Source organism: Psammomys obesus, unplaced genomic scaffold (assembly GCF_907164565.1).
Source record: "Psammomys obesus unplaced genomic scaffold, mPsaObe1.curated_primary_1811, whole genome shotgun sequence".
Lineage (NCBI taxonomy): Eukaryota > Metazoa > Chordata > Mammalia > Rodentia > Muridae > Psammomys > Psammomys obesus.
Window position 1 is genome coordinate 7,325 of NW_026592110.1, and position 17,858 is coordinate 25,182.

The 17,858-nt window shown below is 41.9% G+C and overlaps 1 protein-coding gene and 1 non-coding gene across 2 annotated transcripts; one reads left to right on the forward strand and one right to left on the reverse strand.

The window, feature by feature from the left end:
- Positions 1-438: 438 nt before the first annotated feature.
- LOC129680781 (small Cajal body-specific RNA 18) lies at positions 439-517 on the reverse strand. The gene has a single exon (XR_008720746.1). It is a non-coding gene; the product is annotated as a small Cajal body-specific RNA 18 (non-coding RNA).
- A 67-nt stretch (positions 518-584) lies between these two features.
- On the forward strand, positions 585-16,790 carry LOC129680780 (ribokinase-like; the record flags this gene model as incomplete). The annotated part of the gene is made up of 5 exons (XM_055612518.1): positions 585-717; positions 8,170-8,233; positions 9,323-9,385; positions 14,576-14,768; positions 16,646-16,790. Coding segments are annotated over 5 exons (598 nt in total), but the record flags the coding sequence as incomplete, so codon positions are not given.
- Positions 16,791-17,858: the final 1,068 nt, after the last annotated feature.

Below are 17,858 nucleotides of genomic sequence, written 5' to 3' on the forward strand. Positions count from 1 at the left end.
TATATTCCTTTTGACACGGTGCACGAACTGATACGGTAGACAGGATGGAGAGCCAAAATCTGCTCCCACCCCACCCTCAAGTAAACAAATAGGATGGTTTTAGTTGCAGAAATTGCTGCTTCCTCTACCCCTTAGGTCCCATCTTGACACTCACTAGAATCATGCCACACCTCCTGTTCTTCTTACCAAAGTGCCAGACAATCCCATAAACTTCCTGTGGCCTGCTGAGTCCCACTGTGAATAAGCTCTGGTGTGGGTGGGCACTAGCCCCTGAATAAGCCCAACCCAGATGCCAGCTGACATTTGCAGTGTAGCTACATTGGTGGCTGTGGAGAAGAGAGGAATCCTCTGGAGGACATAGGTTATATTATGATGCAAACTGTAAGGAAAGGCAGTCTTCCTGGCAGCTCCCAGTTTCTTTCCCCTCCCCGCCCCACCTGGCCTCAGTGTTCACAGCACACTCCATCACCTGTTTCCCAGAACTCAGGCTGCTCAGTGGCCTCATCATCAGAGCTCTGGTAGATAACCTTTCCTGGATTGCAGTTACCAACATGCTTTGTTTTCTTCTTTCTCAATTATAATAGTCTTACTTCTCGCTTGCCCAAAACTGGAGAAACCATCCATGGACATAAGTTTTTCATTGGCTTTGGAGGAAAAGGTGCCAACCAGTGTGTCCAAGCTGCCCGGCTTGGAGCAAAGGCATCCATAGTCTGCAAGGTAAGCCATATGGCATGCGGGAGGCCCCACTGCAAGGGCTGGTTCCAGCATCTTGTTTCTGTTCTCTTTTGCCATTATACAATGAACACTTCACTAGGGATAGAGGTGCATACCTGTGGTACCAGCTACTCATGATGCTGAAGGGTAATTATGAGTTCAAGGCCAGCTTGAGCTACATAGTGAGGCCCTGTCTAAAGAAATATTGAAGTTCAGTAATACTTGGTGATTTGCAGGGTTTTTCAGCTACAGGACACCATCATAGCAAAGGAACACCTCTTGTCCATTCAAGCAATTTCTTCCCAATTCCTCCTCCACCTGGGACCCTGTAACCACCAATCTACATGTTGTTTCTATGAAGCTATCTATTCTGCATATTTTACATGTGTGTAATATATGACTTTTGCTTCTGGCTACTCTCACTATTTTTGAGGTTCTTCCATTTCGTAGCATGTATCAGTATTACATTCTTTTAAGGGCCAAATATTGCCCTATTGTATGATATGCCACCACTTACCTATCCATCCATGAGTGTGCCGATCGAACCTAGGACTGTTTCCACCTTTCTGACGAGCCTGTGGCCACGCACCCATGCACATGCACTTCCCTGAGTACCTGCTTTTAATTCTTTTGAAGTTTTGTTTTGTTTTGTTTTGTTTTTTGGTAAAAGTGACTAAGCTTCCTTCTTCTTTGTATGAGCTTCTGGTGAGTGAATCCTCTGGGAGGTAGCAGTCTTCAAATAACTTGATAGTGCATTTCCCGAGTGAGCTTATAACCAGAGTGTGCCGCGTGTTCTCTGGGGTCTGCAGCCCAGCTTCCAGAGGGCCTGAGTCCTCCTGTACTCAGCAGGCCTCAGCAGCAGCACAGCTCTCAGAAACATAGCCACTCATCACTAAGCCATCGTCCACTGCCATATCGTGAGAGCTGGTGGAATCTGGCTTTTAATGGCCGATTCTTGGCACACTTCTGCTTTCAGTTGTGTAGAGAAAGGCTATGTAACATTCAGTAATCCTCCTGAAATAATTTGAAAATAATTGTATTTGGCTGCCAAAAGTTTCAAATTTCATACATTTCTGATGCTGCAATGTTAGAGAGATCTCTTGGGTGACTGTCCAGGCAGCCAGCAGTCTCTGTCATTTCTATAGTTTTAGAAGCTGCTTGCTCTGCACTTCCTGTTTATTCAGATAATATTAATCCTACTCAACTCAGGTCTAGATGAAAAAACCTAAAAGACTCACTAGCTCACTCAACTGACAACCCAAGAGGAGAAGGCCAAAAAACCCAAGGCCAAAGGCTTACTAGCTCAAAAAAAAAAAAAAAGCCAGGGAGTTGAGGAGCTGAAACCAAAGCTAAGGCCAGAGTTTAAGCTAAAAAAGCTCTTTCTTCTTCTCCACACTGTCTTAAATACCCCTCAACTCAAAGTCCCTCCTACTCAGCTGATTTCTCCACCTCCTGACCTAGGGTTAACTTTATTAAATCCTGTATACAGAAAACTCTTGGATTAGAGGTGTGTGCTAGGGCTGGGTGAACCACACCATAACCACCAGTTTACAATAAAAAGAAAGTTCTTGGATTAAAGGTATGTGATAGAGCTTAACAACACCAAATAAACAAGGTTTTACAGTTCACAGTTTTGAGGTTCACAATGGGATCAAATATCCTGCAACACATTTCATGTCATTTGAAGGTGGTAGCATTGCTATTATAAAAAGTTAAAATTGTATGAGTTTAAGTACAGGGAAAGTTAGGTTTGAATCTGCATGGCAGATGAGCACACAAAAAAACTTAGAAAAGCTATATCCTATGAACTATGTAGATTTTACCCAAAAAAAATCTGCAAAAATGTCATTTCTGCTTTCACACAGCACTTTCCTCTCCATGGGAGCCTTTAAGTGATATAGAAGCTGCACAGTTATCACTTCATCTGCTACTGAGCTGCAGCTCTACTTCTGACTGACGAGGAACATCTCATTTTCATGGCTATTTGGTCAAAAACTTCACAGGAAACAAAATTCAAAATAAACCCCTCAACCCTGTTGTCAAGACTGTTCCTTAGGGATTTAAACTAGTAATATAGTTAATCAGGAAATAATTGGATTCTAGAAATGATGACACTGTGAGAGGGGGCTGACAACAGATTTTCACACCTGACTTATCCCATGCTTGATTAGAGATGAGATGTCAGTAATGATCCAATGATGCTCACAAAAGTGGACTCAGAAACTGAGAAGGAGATATGATTTCCTGGCTGGAAAAAGCTGGACATAGAATTGGTGCGGGAAGCTGGGTATCAAAAGTGGCTGTCCTGGGACAAGGGGAGTTCCCTGGGCCTGGGAATGGGAAAGACATGGAATACCCTCCCCTCTTGGAAGCTTTATGCAAACTGTTCCCATGTTCACTAAAGTCAAAATTAGATGTGCTCTGGATCTCACCCAAATTTTGAGATTGGTTTTAAATAGAAATATTTGAATTGGGGGCTGGAGAGATGGCTCAGAGGTTAAGAGCACTGACTGTTCTTCCAAAGGTCCTGAGTTCAATTCCCACAACAACATGGTGGCTCATAACCATCTATAATGCTATTTGCTGCTCCCTTCTGGCATGTGGGCATACATTCAGACAGAGTACTGTATACATAATAAGTAAATATAGAAGAAGGAGAAGGAGGAGGAGGAGAAGAAGAAACAGTAGTGGTGGATGGTGCTTAAGGAGGTACGATAAGTAAATCGCAGAGGAAGAAGAAGAAAGAAAAAAGAAAGAAGAAGGCATGTGCCATTGCACCCAGCTCCCTAGAAATATAGAGAGAAATAATACACTTTATAACAAAAGCTATCCATCATCATTACAGTTTCCGATTGTGTAGTATTGTGTTCTGGTTTTGTTTTTGTTTTTGTTTTTTCCTTTTTCTTTTTGGTTGTGTGAGACAGGTCCATGCTGGTCTTTACCTTGCTTTATGATACAGAAAGGCCTTAATTCCTCCTGCCTTTGCCTTTCTAAAGCTGGGGTTGCAAGTGTACACCAGCACACACAGCTTGCAATATAGTCTTGTTAGACAAATTAGCCACACTTGGCTTTTAGCAGTTTTTTTAAAGATGACATGTTCCAAATCAAAACCCAAATCATTACATTAATCAAGATAAAAATGAACAGATGGAGAAAAAAAAAAAACTGGTAAAGAATCCCCCATCATTCCCTAAGCAGTGTTAATGTATGGACCGCTGTACAACAGCACACCGGATGTCAGGCTCTGATGGGGAAGACTGGTGGCAAAACCATGGAGTTATTTGTTAAGATAGTGGTGATAAAAGCATTAAGCAAGAGTTAGATCAGTATTTATATAGTGACATACAGATAATGAAGCACTCGACGCAGTTAAGAATCATGTATTTGGTATGCAGCTGAGTCATGTGCCAAGGCTAACGTCCAGCGACAATTGGAGATGCTATTTTTGAAAGTGAAAGTCTTCATCCCAAGGCAGAGAGCCTGCTGGGGCCTCTCTCACAGACTTTGCCTGATGTGCGTTAAGTGTTTCCTCCACTTGTATTCCACTGAAGCCAGACGTTTAAGAAGAGGCTTTTTCTAAAACTTTGGTGAATGCCTGTAATCCAGCACTCTGGAGGTCAGGACAGAAGAACCACTGCAAGTGTGAAGCTCCCCTTCCTGGCCTGCATACTGTGTGCTGTGTTAAAAACAGGAGGACTGGAGAGATGGTGCAGTGTGGTACCCATTAGGATCTCAATACATAGAGCCCATGTTTTGTTTGTTTAAGACCATCTTATGTAGATGGGTAATCCCAGCACTGGAGAGACCAAAGCAGGAGGAGCCATGGGGTTCACCAGCCAGCCTATCCAAATTGGAGAGTTCCAGGCCAGCAAGAGATCCTGTCTCAAAAAACATGCATAGTGTCCCAAAGGAACAACACCTGAAGTTGACCTCTGGCCTTCACCTGCATGCACGCACATACATGTGTGATCGCCATGTACACACAAACACATAAGTGCACACAAAGGAAGAGGAAACATCAAGCCCTAGCAACAAGAACGATGTTAAAGAAAGAGCTCAAGATACAGGGGCCCAGTGTGAACCCACAGCTGCTTTCTGTGCAGATAAACAGAAACCACAGGCAGACACGGACCTCTGTGACCACACCAGGAAACAGCACTAGAGTGATCCAAAGAATAAGACGGTTTTGCTTCCTACAAATGTAAAGCCGTCTCACCTCTAATGCAAGTAGCCCCAGTTCCCTTTAGAAAGGTCAGGCAGGAAGGCCAGTGACGAAGGGCGCAGTAGGTTAGGAGAGTGCAACTCAAAAGCCTGCTCAGGCCAGTGCTATGCTCAGTCTGCCCTGATCTAGACAGCACAGAAACCAGAAGTAAACAGAATGATGGATAGCAATGTGATATTAGATGTTTACAGCCACTGGAGTTAACAGCAATAGCAAATGAGGCTGTGTTTCTTAGGGTACTCTTTTTACTTTTACTGCATTGGTTTTGTATATTACAAATTGTTAATCCATACTGTGTGTAAAGAGGGAAAGCAGTAAGTGGGAGCTTCCTGTAAGAAAGCTGAATAGCAGTGTGTGAAGAGTAGCTTCAAGCCCGGAAGACCCTTTCTATTCAAGGTCAGTAAGTCCTGTGAATCACCCTCCCTTAAATCCTTGTCGAAGTTGCCCTTGACCCACCCCCTTTGAGCTGCAACAGACTCACGCAGATAGACTGCCTCAGACTATGTGCAATCTCAGGAATAGTCTCTCGGTCGTAAGCAAAGCCGTGTCTGCAGCCACACTGTAACTCCAGTGCTCATAGGCCCAAGAAAATAAACTGTAAAGTCACCGAGGTGATGCCCTACTAATGGGACATCTTCGTGTGTAGGGCTTTGGAAAGGGCCAATATATTTCAAGCTAGCATCAGCAAGCTTTAGGAAGCCCCAGTAGACAAATATGGAGCGACAAACTGTAGATGGCACTGAATTATGGTAGTGATCAGGAATGCTATGTAGGAGTTCTGGAAATGAGAGGATCAATGAGAGCCAAAAGAAGGAAGGTGGATGTAAGTTGGTGCTGGAAAAACAGGTCCAGTTTGAGTAGGTGGAAGAGAGAAGAATGGAATCCAGAGTTCTCAGAAGTGAAGGCAAGGAAATAAACATGAACATATTATATGCACATTGGATCCTAACACAGCCAAGTGATGAGGTCAAGTTAATAATGACTTTCCACTCACAACTCCGAAAATGAAATCTAATTATTTTGGCCATATATGAATTTTAGAAAGCTAGAAAAGAAAAAAAAAAAAGATAACAAGGGGGAACAAACCTGCAGCGCTTCTGAGCAGGGTTCAGCAAACATGAGCCTAGGAAACCTGACGCTCTACCGTATCTTCATCCCAGTGTTGGGTCCAGCCTGGTGGGCCTAACAGATTCTGCAGACCATGCCGCTCCACCTCCACTTAGCTGATCCACCTACAGAGCATGCCCGGGGCTGTGCTCTCATCAGCAGCTCTCATTTCCATCTCATCGACACGCAAGGCTTTACAATACACACCCAGCCCTTTAATCCCTAAAGCCAGCGGTCTCGCACTTGGAGTAACCTCCACTTCCACCTGCAGAGTGTGGTTTAACCACTAGTTAGTTAACCTGGGCCAGAGCATCGGGATGTCTGATGTCTTCAGGACATGTTAACATGCAGCCAGTGTTGAGACCCATTGGTTTCCTGTCTGCCAGAGAGAACTCACACCAGTTCCACCCTCCAGCCTGGCTCAGATGGAACAATTTGAGGCAAAATGCAAAGAATTTTAATTAGCTTGATAATGGCAGAACTGAAATGAGACTCCAAGTTCCCTGACTCCCATATGCACCATTTGCCTCCTGGCCAAGATGCTTACATTTAAATTTCTCTTGTCAATTCGATGGCCAAAGTGTGCCTGGGAAACAGAAGCCTGCTGATATTCCTTTGTAATAGTCTCTAGTAGGCCCATTACTACTTTCTGGCTGGTTCCTTTGTGAGGGTCTCATTTGTATTATTCAATGTGCTCAGTGGCAGGAAATAATCAAAATCTGTCTCAAAGGTTCTACTGTGACTTCTTAACAATTTCTGATAACTTCAGTTTGAGTGAGAAACAAAAGGATTAGGGAGTGTAAGCTTCTAACGCTGGAGGGGGAGGAGAAGGGAGAGTCACGTGTCAGTAGTTGCCCTTGAATTTGCCTTCCTCCTGCTTCCACCTGCTGAGCACGCAGCATGCTCCACCATCACAGATCCCAAGCTTATTTTAACTACTTCTTTAATTTGTTGAGATTATAATTATATTTCTTTTCCTCTCGCTGAACCTTCCCATAAACCCCCTCCTTGCTCTCTTTCAAGTTCATGACCACTTTTTTCATTATTTTCACATATATGTTTTCACATATATATGTGTGTATGTATGTATTGTTTTAACATATATGTGTGTATGTATGTATATGTATGTATTGTTTTCACATGTGTGTACATATATATGTATGTATATATATATACATACAAATTCATAAATACATCCTGCTCAGCCTTTATACTGTTTGTGTATGTATGTTTTCAGGGCTGAACACTTGGTATTGAATAACCAATTGGTGTGCTCTTCCGGATTGGTGTGCTCTTCCCGGGTGAAGACTATTTCTCCCAGTCTTTTTTTTTTAAGATTTATTTATTTATACATGCATGTATCCCTGCATGACAGAAGAGAGCATCAGATCCCATTATAGGTGGTTGTGAGCCACCATGTGGTTGCTGGGAATTGAACTCAGAACCTCTGGAAGAGCAGACAGTGCTCCTCACCACTGAGCCATCTCTCCAGCACCTATTTCTCCCATTCTGAATAGTTGCCTATAGTTCTTTGTGTAGGGTTGAGGCCCTGCGGGCTTTTCCCCATCCACATTAGCATGAAACCATAAGCTTTGTAAAACTGAAGTCCAGAAATGTAAATGAATGTGAATGCGTACAAGGTTTGAAGGTGAAGAATTATAAAGACAGATTTAAAACAGCAAAGCATTGCCTGTGGAGTGTGTGCAGCTCTGGGGCAGCTCTGCCTTCAAGAAACTGATGCTGGGCTGGAGATAGGGCTCAGCAGTAGGAACACTGGCTGCTCTCTCAGAGGACCCAAGTTCAACTCCCAACACCCTCAAGGCAGCTGACAACTGTTTGTAACCCATTCTGAGAGACCTGAAGCTGTCTTCTGATCCCCTCGGGCACCAGGCTGCAGGGGACACATAGACATGTGTGCTTCATGTTTTAGGTGGGATATAAGTAAAATAGGGTTACAGAGCATAACCACTGTGAAATCTAGTCTAGCATCTTACAGTAAGAAGATTAATTAGTCTTATGAAGTACTGTGCAGATACGCCCTTTGAAAATGCTAAATATTCTAAAAGCTACATTGTAGTATTTTACTAAATGTAAAAGGTCTAATGCTCATCGTTTCTTTGGTACAGGTTGGCAAAGATTCTTTTGGCAATGATTACATAGAAAACTTAAGACAAAATCATATTTCTACAGGTAAAAACCTCATCTTTTTAAAGTTAATGTTTATAACTTTCTTTAGGGTTTTTATTTTGTTTTTAGTTTTTTTAAGAAAGGGTCTCACTATATAATCTTGGCTGACCTGGTATTTACTATGTAGCCTATACTGGCCTCAAACTCAAGGCAATCCTCCTGCCTCAATCTCCTAAGTGCTAAGATTACAGGCATGTGCCACCACACCTGGCTTATTTTTTCTTCTGTGGTCCTATTATCAGAAAAACTGAAAGCTAAATATAATTAGTAGATCCTCCCCTGGTGGCCAGAGAAGCTTTACACACCACTTTGTTTAATATTTTCATTTTAATATTTCATTCCAGATAGGATTGAAATCAAAGGCCGTTACAAATCTTCATTTAATGGCTAAGAGGCGGGTGACAAAGAAAAACAGGTGCTATATTCATAAAGGATGTTTCAAGAAAAATCACTGAATGATATAGCTGAAGGCCATCTTAGGAGCTGTCAGGATGAAGTATAATCGCAGAAGAGAAAACCAAAGACCATCAAGGTTCTGGGTATTTCCCAAGAGCACACAGCAGGCCGGAGCTGGGGCCAGAGTGGAGTCAGGTTGTCCTTCTCCAGCCCACAGCTCTTTGCTGCCATCAGAGGCTTCCTGATCAACATCTGTTTCCATGCCAGACCACAGCTCTGGACGAAACACAAAGCTTACGAAAATGAAGAAATTCAAACAAGCTCATTTTATACGTTTAACCTTTTGTTTTTTTATCTCAAGTCTGTCATGTTTTTTTACAGTGAAGAAAAGAAATATGTTATTCTAAAAAACGCATATGTATACAACTATGAACAATTTTAAGGAGTAAAAAGTGTGGGTCGTTTAATGGGTTGTTAATGCAAAGAGAAGGTGCCACTAAATGTAACGATGCCCATTTTCCTCGTTGTATAGGTGATGGGTATAAATTAGCACTAATTACTTATTTTTTTAAAACTCATTCCAGATGGTTAAAGGTTAAAAAGTTTTTCCAAGAATTAGTGTCACATTGAAATTGTTAAAATAAATTATCCATGCCAGGCTGTATTAACGTGATTGTGGTTTTCGTTTTCTTGTAGAATTTACATATCAGACCAGAGATGCTGCTACAGGAACTGCCTCTATAATTGTCAATAATGAAGGTATGTGCTTCGAATATGAGGGTCACTACCTCAGATGGATGGTTCATTCCAGAACTAGACTGGAAGCAACAATTCCACCCCAGTCCCACTGGCCTCTTACCACACCCACTGCTCCAAGACCTGAGGCATGGCATTTCCAATCCAATGAAAACCTTTCCCTTAAGTTATAGGCCTCTCCTTGATCATCTGTAACACGCTCCATCTAGTATATATGAAGCATGGTTGATGCTTCCAGATATGATCTATATCCTGTTGTGCTCCCTTTAACCTTCACCAGAGGTCAGAACTGACACATACTTCTCCAAACAGTCAAGTACTCACTGTCATTTGCATTATCCTTCCGCTAAGTAAATAAATGTAAGTGGGCGCAAAACAAAGTTTGTTGACGTGTATTTATAGATTATTTACTGAGCAAATGGCAGCAAGTAATTACTTCTAACTCATCATTAGTGCTCAGTTTTGTCTGCTCTTTAAGCAGCAATCAAACCTCAAAAGTCAATGTACCCAGTTCTACCACGAGGCTTTACCATAGTTAAAATAATTACCTTTACAAACAGTAACTGCAGCTGGGTGTGGTAAAGGTGAGTTCAAGGCCAGCCTGGTCTACACAGAGAGTGCCAGGACACCCTACTTTCAAGTTGAGAGTTCAGAATCTGCCAACTGTTCAAAGTGTGAAAAATCTACATTTTTTTTTATTATAAATTAAAGTCAGTAATCAGAAAGACCAGTCATCTCTTGACTATGCAGGATAGAATCTAGTGCATTTGTGGGCTGTGCTGGGATCTGTAGCAATATGTCTTTGATGTATACAGTGGTCCTCCTTGTGTAAAGGAATACATTTTAAGACTGCCAGTAGTCCTGATGTTGCTATACAATGTTTTTTTTCTTCATATGTATATATATATATATATATTCTTCATATATATATATACCCCTATGATAAAGTTTAGTTTACAAATTAGAAACTGTAAGAAATTTATAAGAAGCCGGGAGCAATGGCACACTCTGGTAATTCCAGCACTCTGGGAGTCAGAGGCAGGTGGATTGCTGTGAATTTGAGGCCAGCCTGATCTACAAAGTGAGTCTAGGACAGCCAAGGTTACACAGAGAAACCCTGTCTCAAAAAAAAAAAAAAAAAAAAAAAAAAAAAAAAAAAAAAAAAAAAAAAAGGAAAAAAGAAAAAAAAGAAATTTATAAGAGTAATAATAAAAAAGAATGATTATAACAATACAGTGTAGGAAGTACTATGTCAGTGTAATCCATCTCAAAAGATCTGTTGTGCTGTGCTCAACTTTCTTGTGATGATGTGAGATGACAAGGCACCTACATGATGCGATCAAGTGAGGTGAGTGACGGAGGCATTCTACCATACCGTTAGGCTACCGTGTGTAGGTTAAATGAACTCAGGAATTACAATATCTAAGCAGTCTGTCAGACAATCAAGATGGCTATCTAAGTGACGACCTGTAGCTAGTGGATACACAGACATTGTACATGATTTGTTGACAAAGAGATGACTCACATCCCAGGTGAGACAGAATCAGATGGCATGAAATTTTATCATGCTACCCAGAAAGGCATGCAATTTGAAACATGTTAATTTTTTCACTTCAAGAATTGTTCATTCAGTATTTCCACATAATATTTAATGATTTTCTACTTAATATACTGACTACATATAAACATTTTCATGAGGGGAGTTATTTGTAGCCTGTGCTAGCTTTGAACTCAGTAATAGTCCTGTCCAGCCTTCTGAATGCTGGGATTTCAGGCTTGCAGTTTGTTTCTTTTGGGGTATATCTGTTTGTCTGTCTGTCTGTTTTGCAGCCAAAGACTCATGTATTCCAGAATGGCCTCAAACTTCTGGTAGTCTTGCCTACATCTTTCAGGTGCTGGCATCAGAGGTGTGCTTCATCATGCCCAGTTTATGCAGTGTTCAGGACTAAGCCTGGGGTTCGTGCATGCTGGGCAAGCACTCTGCAACCTGAGCCACATCTCAAGCCCCTCACAGTGTTCTTCTGTATGCTCATGTTAAACAGACGATGCAGCATTTTAAACCCAACCCCAGCAATTCTGAAGTTACAGTAGTAAAGACAGTAGGTTAAGTTTTCATTCTGACCATAAAATGAAAACCTATTACTATTAATCATATACCATTATTAATCATATTATTATTAACTATATATCACTATTGATGATGTAATAATATAATGTAGAATTTATTACATCAAAAATGATAACTGCCAAAAGAAGGTCATTTCTGATCTTAAACTTCATGTTGTGTTCTAGGAATGACTTGAGTTTTTCCTTCTTCCTTTCCTGTGAACCAAAATCTTCATTTTCAATGCAAAACATTAATATTATATATTGAATGTCTGTTATGGTAAGCCTTGCCTGGTTTATAGTACAGTAACATCTTGGAGTATAGATTTTACAGCAACATGGCAACACAGATCTGTGATTTCAGCACTCAAGAGACTCAAACAGGAGGATTACAAGGAGCTCCAGGCCAGTCTAGGCTATAGAGTGAGACTGTCTAAAAATAATAATAAATACAGAGAAATGGAACAATCGGCTCCTTCAAATGCTGGGGCAGGAGTGCCAGACAAAGTGGTGAGTGTTATTTTGGCAACTTAGATTGAAGGCATGACTGAGCTAGCCACATGTCCGTGGCTACTTTGTTCGTGGACAGCTGTGGTCTTAGGCTTGTTGTTCAGCCACGAAAGCCTGTCCAGAAACGCACATTATGTCATGCTACAGTTGACTCCAACAGAGAGAATGAGCTCACTGCTAGGGAAGAAGAAGGAGAGATGAAGTCTTTCAACAAGTGGGCTCTTTGCATTTTTCCAGGACTGAGGTTGGGTTTGTATGGAACTGTCCCCACTTTATTAAGTTTTCCCCATGGCCAACAAACACACATGTGGTAAGATGATAGGCTAGGATTTGTTCTGTGTGGAGAGGTAATTTGAGGTCATGTCTATACAAGATCTGCATAAGCAGCCTGAAGCACTAAAAAGTGCCTGCTGCGACTCATTCCTTCAGAGCTGAGCTATCCAATAGAAAGAAAATGCAAGCCACATGCAGTTTTTAAATTGTCCAGGAACCATGTTCTTAAAAGGAAAGGGGAAATAGGTAAATTTAATTATGACAATGTGTATTATCCTAGTATATCCAAAATATTGTCGTTTCAACATGTAGTTAAATTTATTTTAAAATTAAAACTTTTCAATATGTTTTTTTTAAATTAGTGAGGCCAGAGAGACAGCTCAGCTGCCTTAAGATTCCTGCTGCCAAGGCTGCCAACATGAGCTGGTTCCTGAGACCCACATGGCAGAAGGAGAGAGCCAATCCCCATAAGTTGTTCTGACCTCCACGTGTGAGCTGTAGCAGACACACACCCCAACATATACAACACATAAATAAATAGAGAGAAAGTAAATTAATAAATAAATGTATGTTTAAAAATAGTGAAATAGGGGCTGGGGAGTTAGCACTGACTGCTCTTCCAGAGGACCCAGGTTCGATTCCCAGAACCCACATGGCAGCTCACAACTGTCTGTAACTCCAGTTCCAGGGGATCTGCACCCTCACACAGACATGCATGCAGGCAGTACAACAATGCACAAAAAATAAAAATAAGTAAAGCCTTTCATAAAAATAGTGAGATGTTACTCCTTTTTATTAAGTTTAAAACCCAATATATATGTCTAGTTAAAGTGCATCTCAATTCAGACTAGCTATAGTTCAAATGTCATGCCATATGTACTATTGTGACTCTAATGCCGGACAGCACGCCTCTCAAGAGTTCATTTCATGGGGGCTACAGACATAGTTCAGTCACCACAGTACTTTGGGAGAACTATGTTCCATCCCAGAACCTACATAAAAGAAGGGCGAGAAGAAAGAAGGAAGGAAGGAAGAAGGGAAGGAAGGAAGGGAGGGAGAGAGGGAGGGAAAGCAATGTATGAGAGCAAATGCTTGCAATCCCAAATCCAAGGTGGTGGAAACAGGCAGATCCCTGGGCTTCCTGGCTTACTACCTTGGCCTACTTGACTCATCCCAGGCCAGTTAAAAGATCCTGCCTCAAAAGAAAGATTTTTTTAAGGCAGTTAGTACATGAAGAACAATATCTAAGCTTTGCTGCCCTCTGCACACACTCGAGCACACACACACACACACACACAGAGAGTTCATCTTCCAGATAAGGTGCATCACCACCTGCTCCTGTGTGAGTATGTCCAAGGACTATAAGGAGTGGGCTCAGGTCATGAGAGTGTATCAAATCCTTGGTGGTGTTTCTTTGTTTGATCTGTACAGTACCAGCCAAATAAAGTAAAAGATCATCTATATCATATATTTTCTATCTTTTAGGTAGTAAAAACTGTCAGTATCACCGTGGGGAAGAACATGGCACACACATGAACTGCTCATGTACAGTGGAGCATTTGCTTTGAGCATTTTGCATGGTTTAATTCCTCCCTGAACTCATCTCTATGGTACCCATCATTTAGAATTCACGGTCTTTACCAAATGAATGTGTTAACCATCTCACACAGAAAAAAAACTGTAAAGACAGGTTGTATATCATTTCTCAACTGTTTATTCTCTGTTTATAAGAATAATAATTCAGAAAATATGCCTAAAATGTTATTCAATGTGATCATAATAATTGGGCTGGAGAGATGACTCAGCAGGCAGAACCCTGGAGACAAGAGTTCTGTTTCTGAAACCCACATGGTAGGAAGAAAAAATTGAGTCCTATGACTTCCACATGTGCGCCCATGGTATACATGCACCCACATGCATACACACACTTATGCACAAAATAAATAAATGTAAAATGATTACGTGCTCATAGTAAGTCAGGTATAGTGATATGTACCCATAGTTCCACCTACTCAGGAAGTTGAGGCAGGAGGAGCTCTTGAGAAGATGCTCAGAGCCAGCCTGGAAAATATAGCAAGAGTCTATTCTCCTTTAAAAAGAAAAACAATCAGAATATTATGAATCTCACAGAAATGTTGCCCAAAAGAATACAGTTGGAAGACAATAACTAAACTGAATGTCCTGGAAATGCTAAGATAAATTCTTCTAACAGTCTGTATAAAGCCTTCAGAGGATGGCTCACATGCAGCATATCACTGCTTGGCTTTGCTTGGTTTAGTATAAATATGTAGAATTTCTTTATAGGCCAGAATATCATCGTCATAGTAGCTGGAGCAAATCTGCTTTTGAATTCTGAAGACTTGACGAAGGCAGCCAGTGTCATTAGCCGAGCCAAAGTGATGATCTGCCAACTAGAAATAAGCCCAGCAACTTCTCTGGAAGCTCTAACAATGGCCCGCAGCAGCGGAGGTAATTTTACAGATTTGTCACTCTTTCTGTGAGAGCTTTTATCACTGTCTTAATTAAAGTTAACCTTTCAAGTTGAGTAAAGCATTACTTTGTAGTAAAATATTCGTTCCTCCATCTGTGAGATTCACCGGCTTGTAGTTCTTGATAATGTTAGAAAAACTCACAAATAGGGTAAAAATAACATGAGTAGCATATCCGATATCCCCAAATATAAAATTCTGGAGTTAACAGAAACGACCCGAAGAGCAACTGAAGCCTTTGAAACATGCAGCAAGGTAGCAACCAAAGTAGAAGGCTGTTTCCCACTGCCTACTGTCTCCTGTCTGTAGGAGTCAAGGGTTTATTCTTAGCCAAGTGTGGTGGCCCACACCTTTAATCCCAGAACTCAGGAGGCAGAGGCAGGCAGAGCGCTGTGGGTTTGAGGCCAGCCTGGTCTACAGAGCAAGTTCCAAGATACCCTGTCTCACAAAAGCGAAAACTTGCTCTTTCTAACTTTTTTCTAAAATTCTATCATCTTTTCAATATACAAGAGATTATTTGTATATAATGGCAGCCATGTTGTCAATGTCTATCATCTGGCTCCTTTGTTTTACCTTCAATTTTGAAAATGTTCAAACCGACCCAAGTGGGCAGCAATGTATGATGAGACTTTCTCAGGGGTTAGCACACAGCTAGCCAAGTTTTCTCTCTCCTCCCTCTCTTGGCCTTGCAACAAATAATGTGTGAGCATATCTTTTTAATCCCGGTAGTTTGTTTCCTTTTCCCTTCATTGCCTAGGTGAGAAAGTATCCCATTTTTAACCCTTGTTAGGTTTAGGGTCCTGGCAAAATTAGCTAATTTTGCTGACCCAGCCTGTAAAACACAGATAGAAATAGGTCTTGTAGACTTGTTCTGTGAATAAAATGAAATAAGATATGATGTCAAGTATTATGCCATGCTTGCAAACAAGTCCCAGTTTTCTTCTTTCCAGTCCATTTTCTCTCTAATTTAGAACTGGAACCCCAGCGCTCTAGAGGTAGAAGCAGGAAGACCATGTGTTTGACATCAGCTGGGCTACATAAGGTGTTGAAAGCCATCCTGAGCCAGACCCTGCCTCAAAAATAATAGAATAATACCTTGATGTGCCACCATTTGCTCAAGACAAAAAGTACCCGCTGTTAACACAATGGCCTCTGTTTGATGTTGTGGCAATAGTTAGGTGATTTATAATAAAAATAGAGAATTACATTGACTTCCCCTAATTAAACTTCCCAGCAAGTTGTGAAATAAGAAAGAAAACAACAGTATAGTATATACTGTTGTTATGTGTATATATATATAGTATATACAGTATATAGTATATACTGTAATATAGTATATTGTATATAATATATACAATATCAGGCCCTTTCAGGGTGGCTTAGCCATAGGGGACAGAATAGATGTGTATGTCACATCTCTGTTTGTATGTGTGCTTTGTGTACATGATTTCTCCTAAAACATTTCATGTCATGAGGCATGACAGTGAGTGGAAAATACATCACTGAGGGCTGGCAAGATGGCTTAATGGGTATAGTCGCTTACCACTAAGCCTGATGTCTTGGGACTAATACCTGGGAACTACATCATGGAGGGAAAAGCCAACTCCTGCAAGCTGTCAGCTGACACCCACCTGTGTGCCTCGGGAGGTGTGCACACCCCTCCCCCACAGTAAGCAAATCAGTCCGGTTCTGCTTTAAGGAAAATAAATCTTGGAAATGATTTTGTAGAGAATTTTACACTGTTTATACTGATTTAACAAATTTTCCTTTTGGCAAAACAATATACTGTGGCAAATTCTCACTGACATTTACTGTATTTTTAATGGACTCAAAGCTGTCAGAAAGAATTCAAAGCCAAAATCCATTTGGTTCCATTTTCTCGCAGTGTCACAGATGAGCCCAATGCTCGTGGTGAGCAGTCTGGAGCTGGAGGTAGCCAAGCTGGGAGAGCTACCTCGCTTGCACAAGTCGCTGTTGGGTCCCCGGTGCTGCATGAACCAAGTGTGGAGGTGCACACCTGGCATCCCTGAACTTGGCAGGTGGTGACAGGAGGGTCAGAAGTTCAAGGGCAGGTCAGTGAGATGACCCAGCTGGGCTCCATCTCCAGGACCCAAACAGCAGAAAGAGAGTGCCATGCATAATCTCCCACAGCCATCCTCTGAGCCCCACGTGGGCTCTGTTGTAGGAATGTGCAGGTAACCACACACACACACAGACACACACACAGAGCGACATACACACAATAAATGAATAAATGTGATTTTTATTTAATCACTTTTAGCCTGATCCCAGCCCCCTCCCTCCTGTCCTCCCAGTTCCACCCTCACACATTCCTCCCCCATTCCCACCTCTCCTTCTCAAAGAAGGGGAGGCTCCCAAGGGGTACCAGCCCACTCTGGCACCTCAAGTCAGCAGGACTAAGCACATCATCTCTCCACTGAGACCAGACAGGAAACTCAGGTAGGGGTAAGGGATCCAAAGGCAGGAAACAGAGTCAGAGACAGCACCTATTCCCATTGTTAGGGGACCCACATATTGACCAGGCTGCACAGCTGTTACATCTGTATAGGGGACCTAGGTCCAGCCCATGAAGGCTCTTTGGTTATTGGTTCAGTCTCTATAAGTTCCCATGGGCCCAGGTTAGTTTATTCTGTAGGTCTTGTGGTATCCTTGACCCCTCCAGCTCCCTCATCCTTCCCCCAACTCTTCCACAAAACTCCCTGAGCTCCACCTATTGTTTGGTGTGGGTCTCTGCATCTGTTTCCATCAGCTGCTGGATGAAGCCTCTCAGAAGACTGTTATGCTAAGGTCCTGTCTGCAAGCATGGCCGAGTATCATTAATAGTGTCGGGGGTCCCATGGGGTGTGTCTCGAATTGGGACAGTCATTGGTTAACCATTCTCTCAATCTCTGCTCCTCTTTATCCCTATTCTTCTTGTAGGCGAGACAGATTTTGGGTGGAAGGTTTTATGGGTGGGTTGGCATCCCCACCCTCCACTGGAAGTCCCACCTGGCTACAGGAGGTAGTGACTTCAGGCTCCTTCGCCCAACACACACACACACACACACACACACACACACACACACACACACACACAC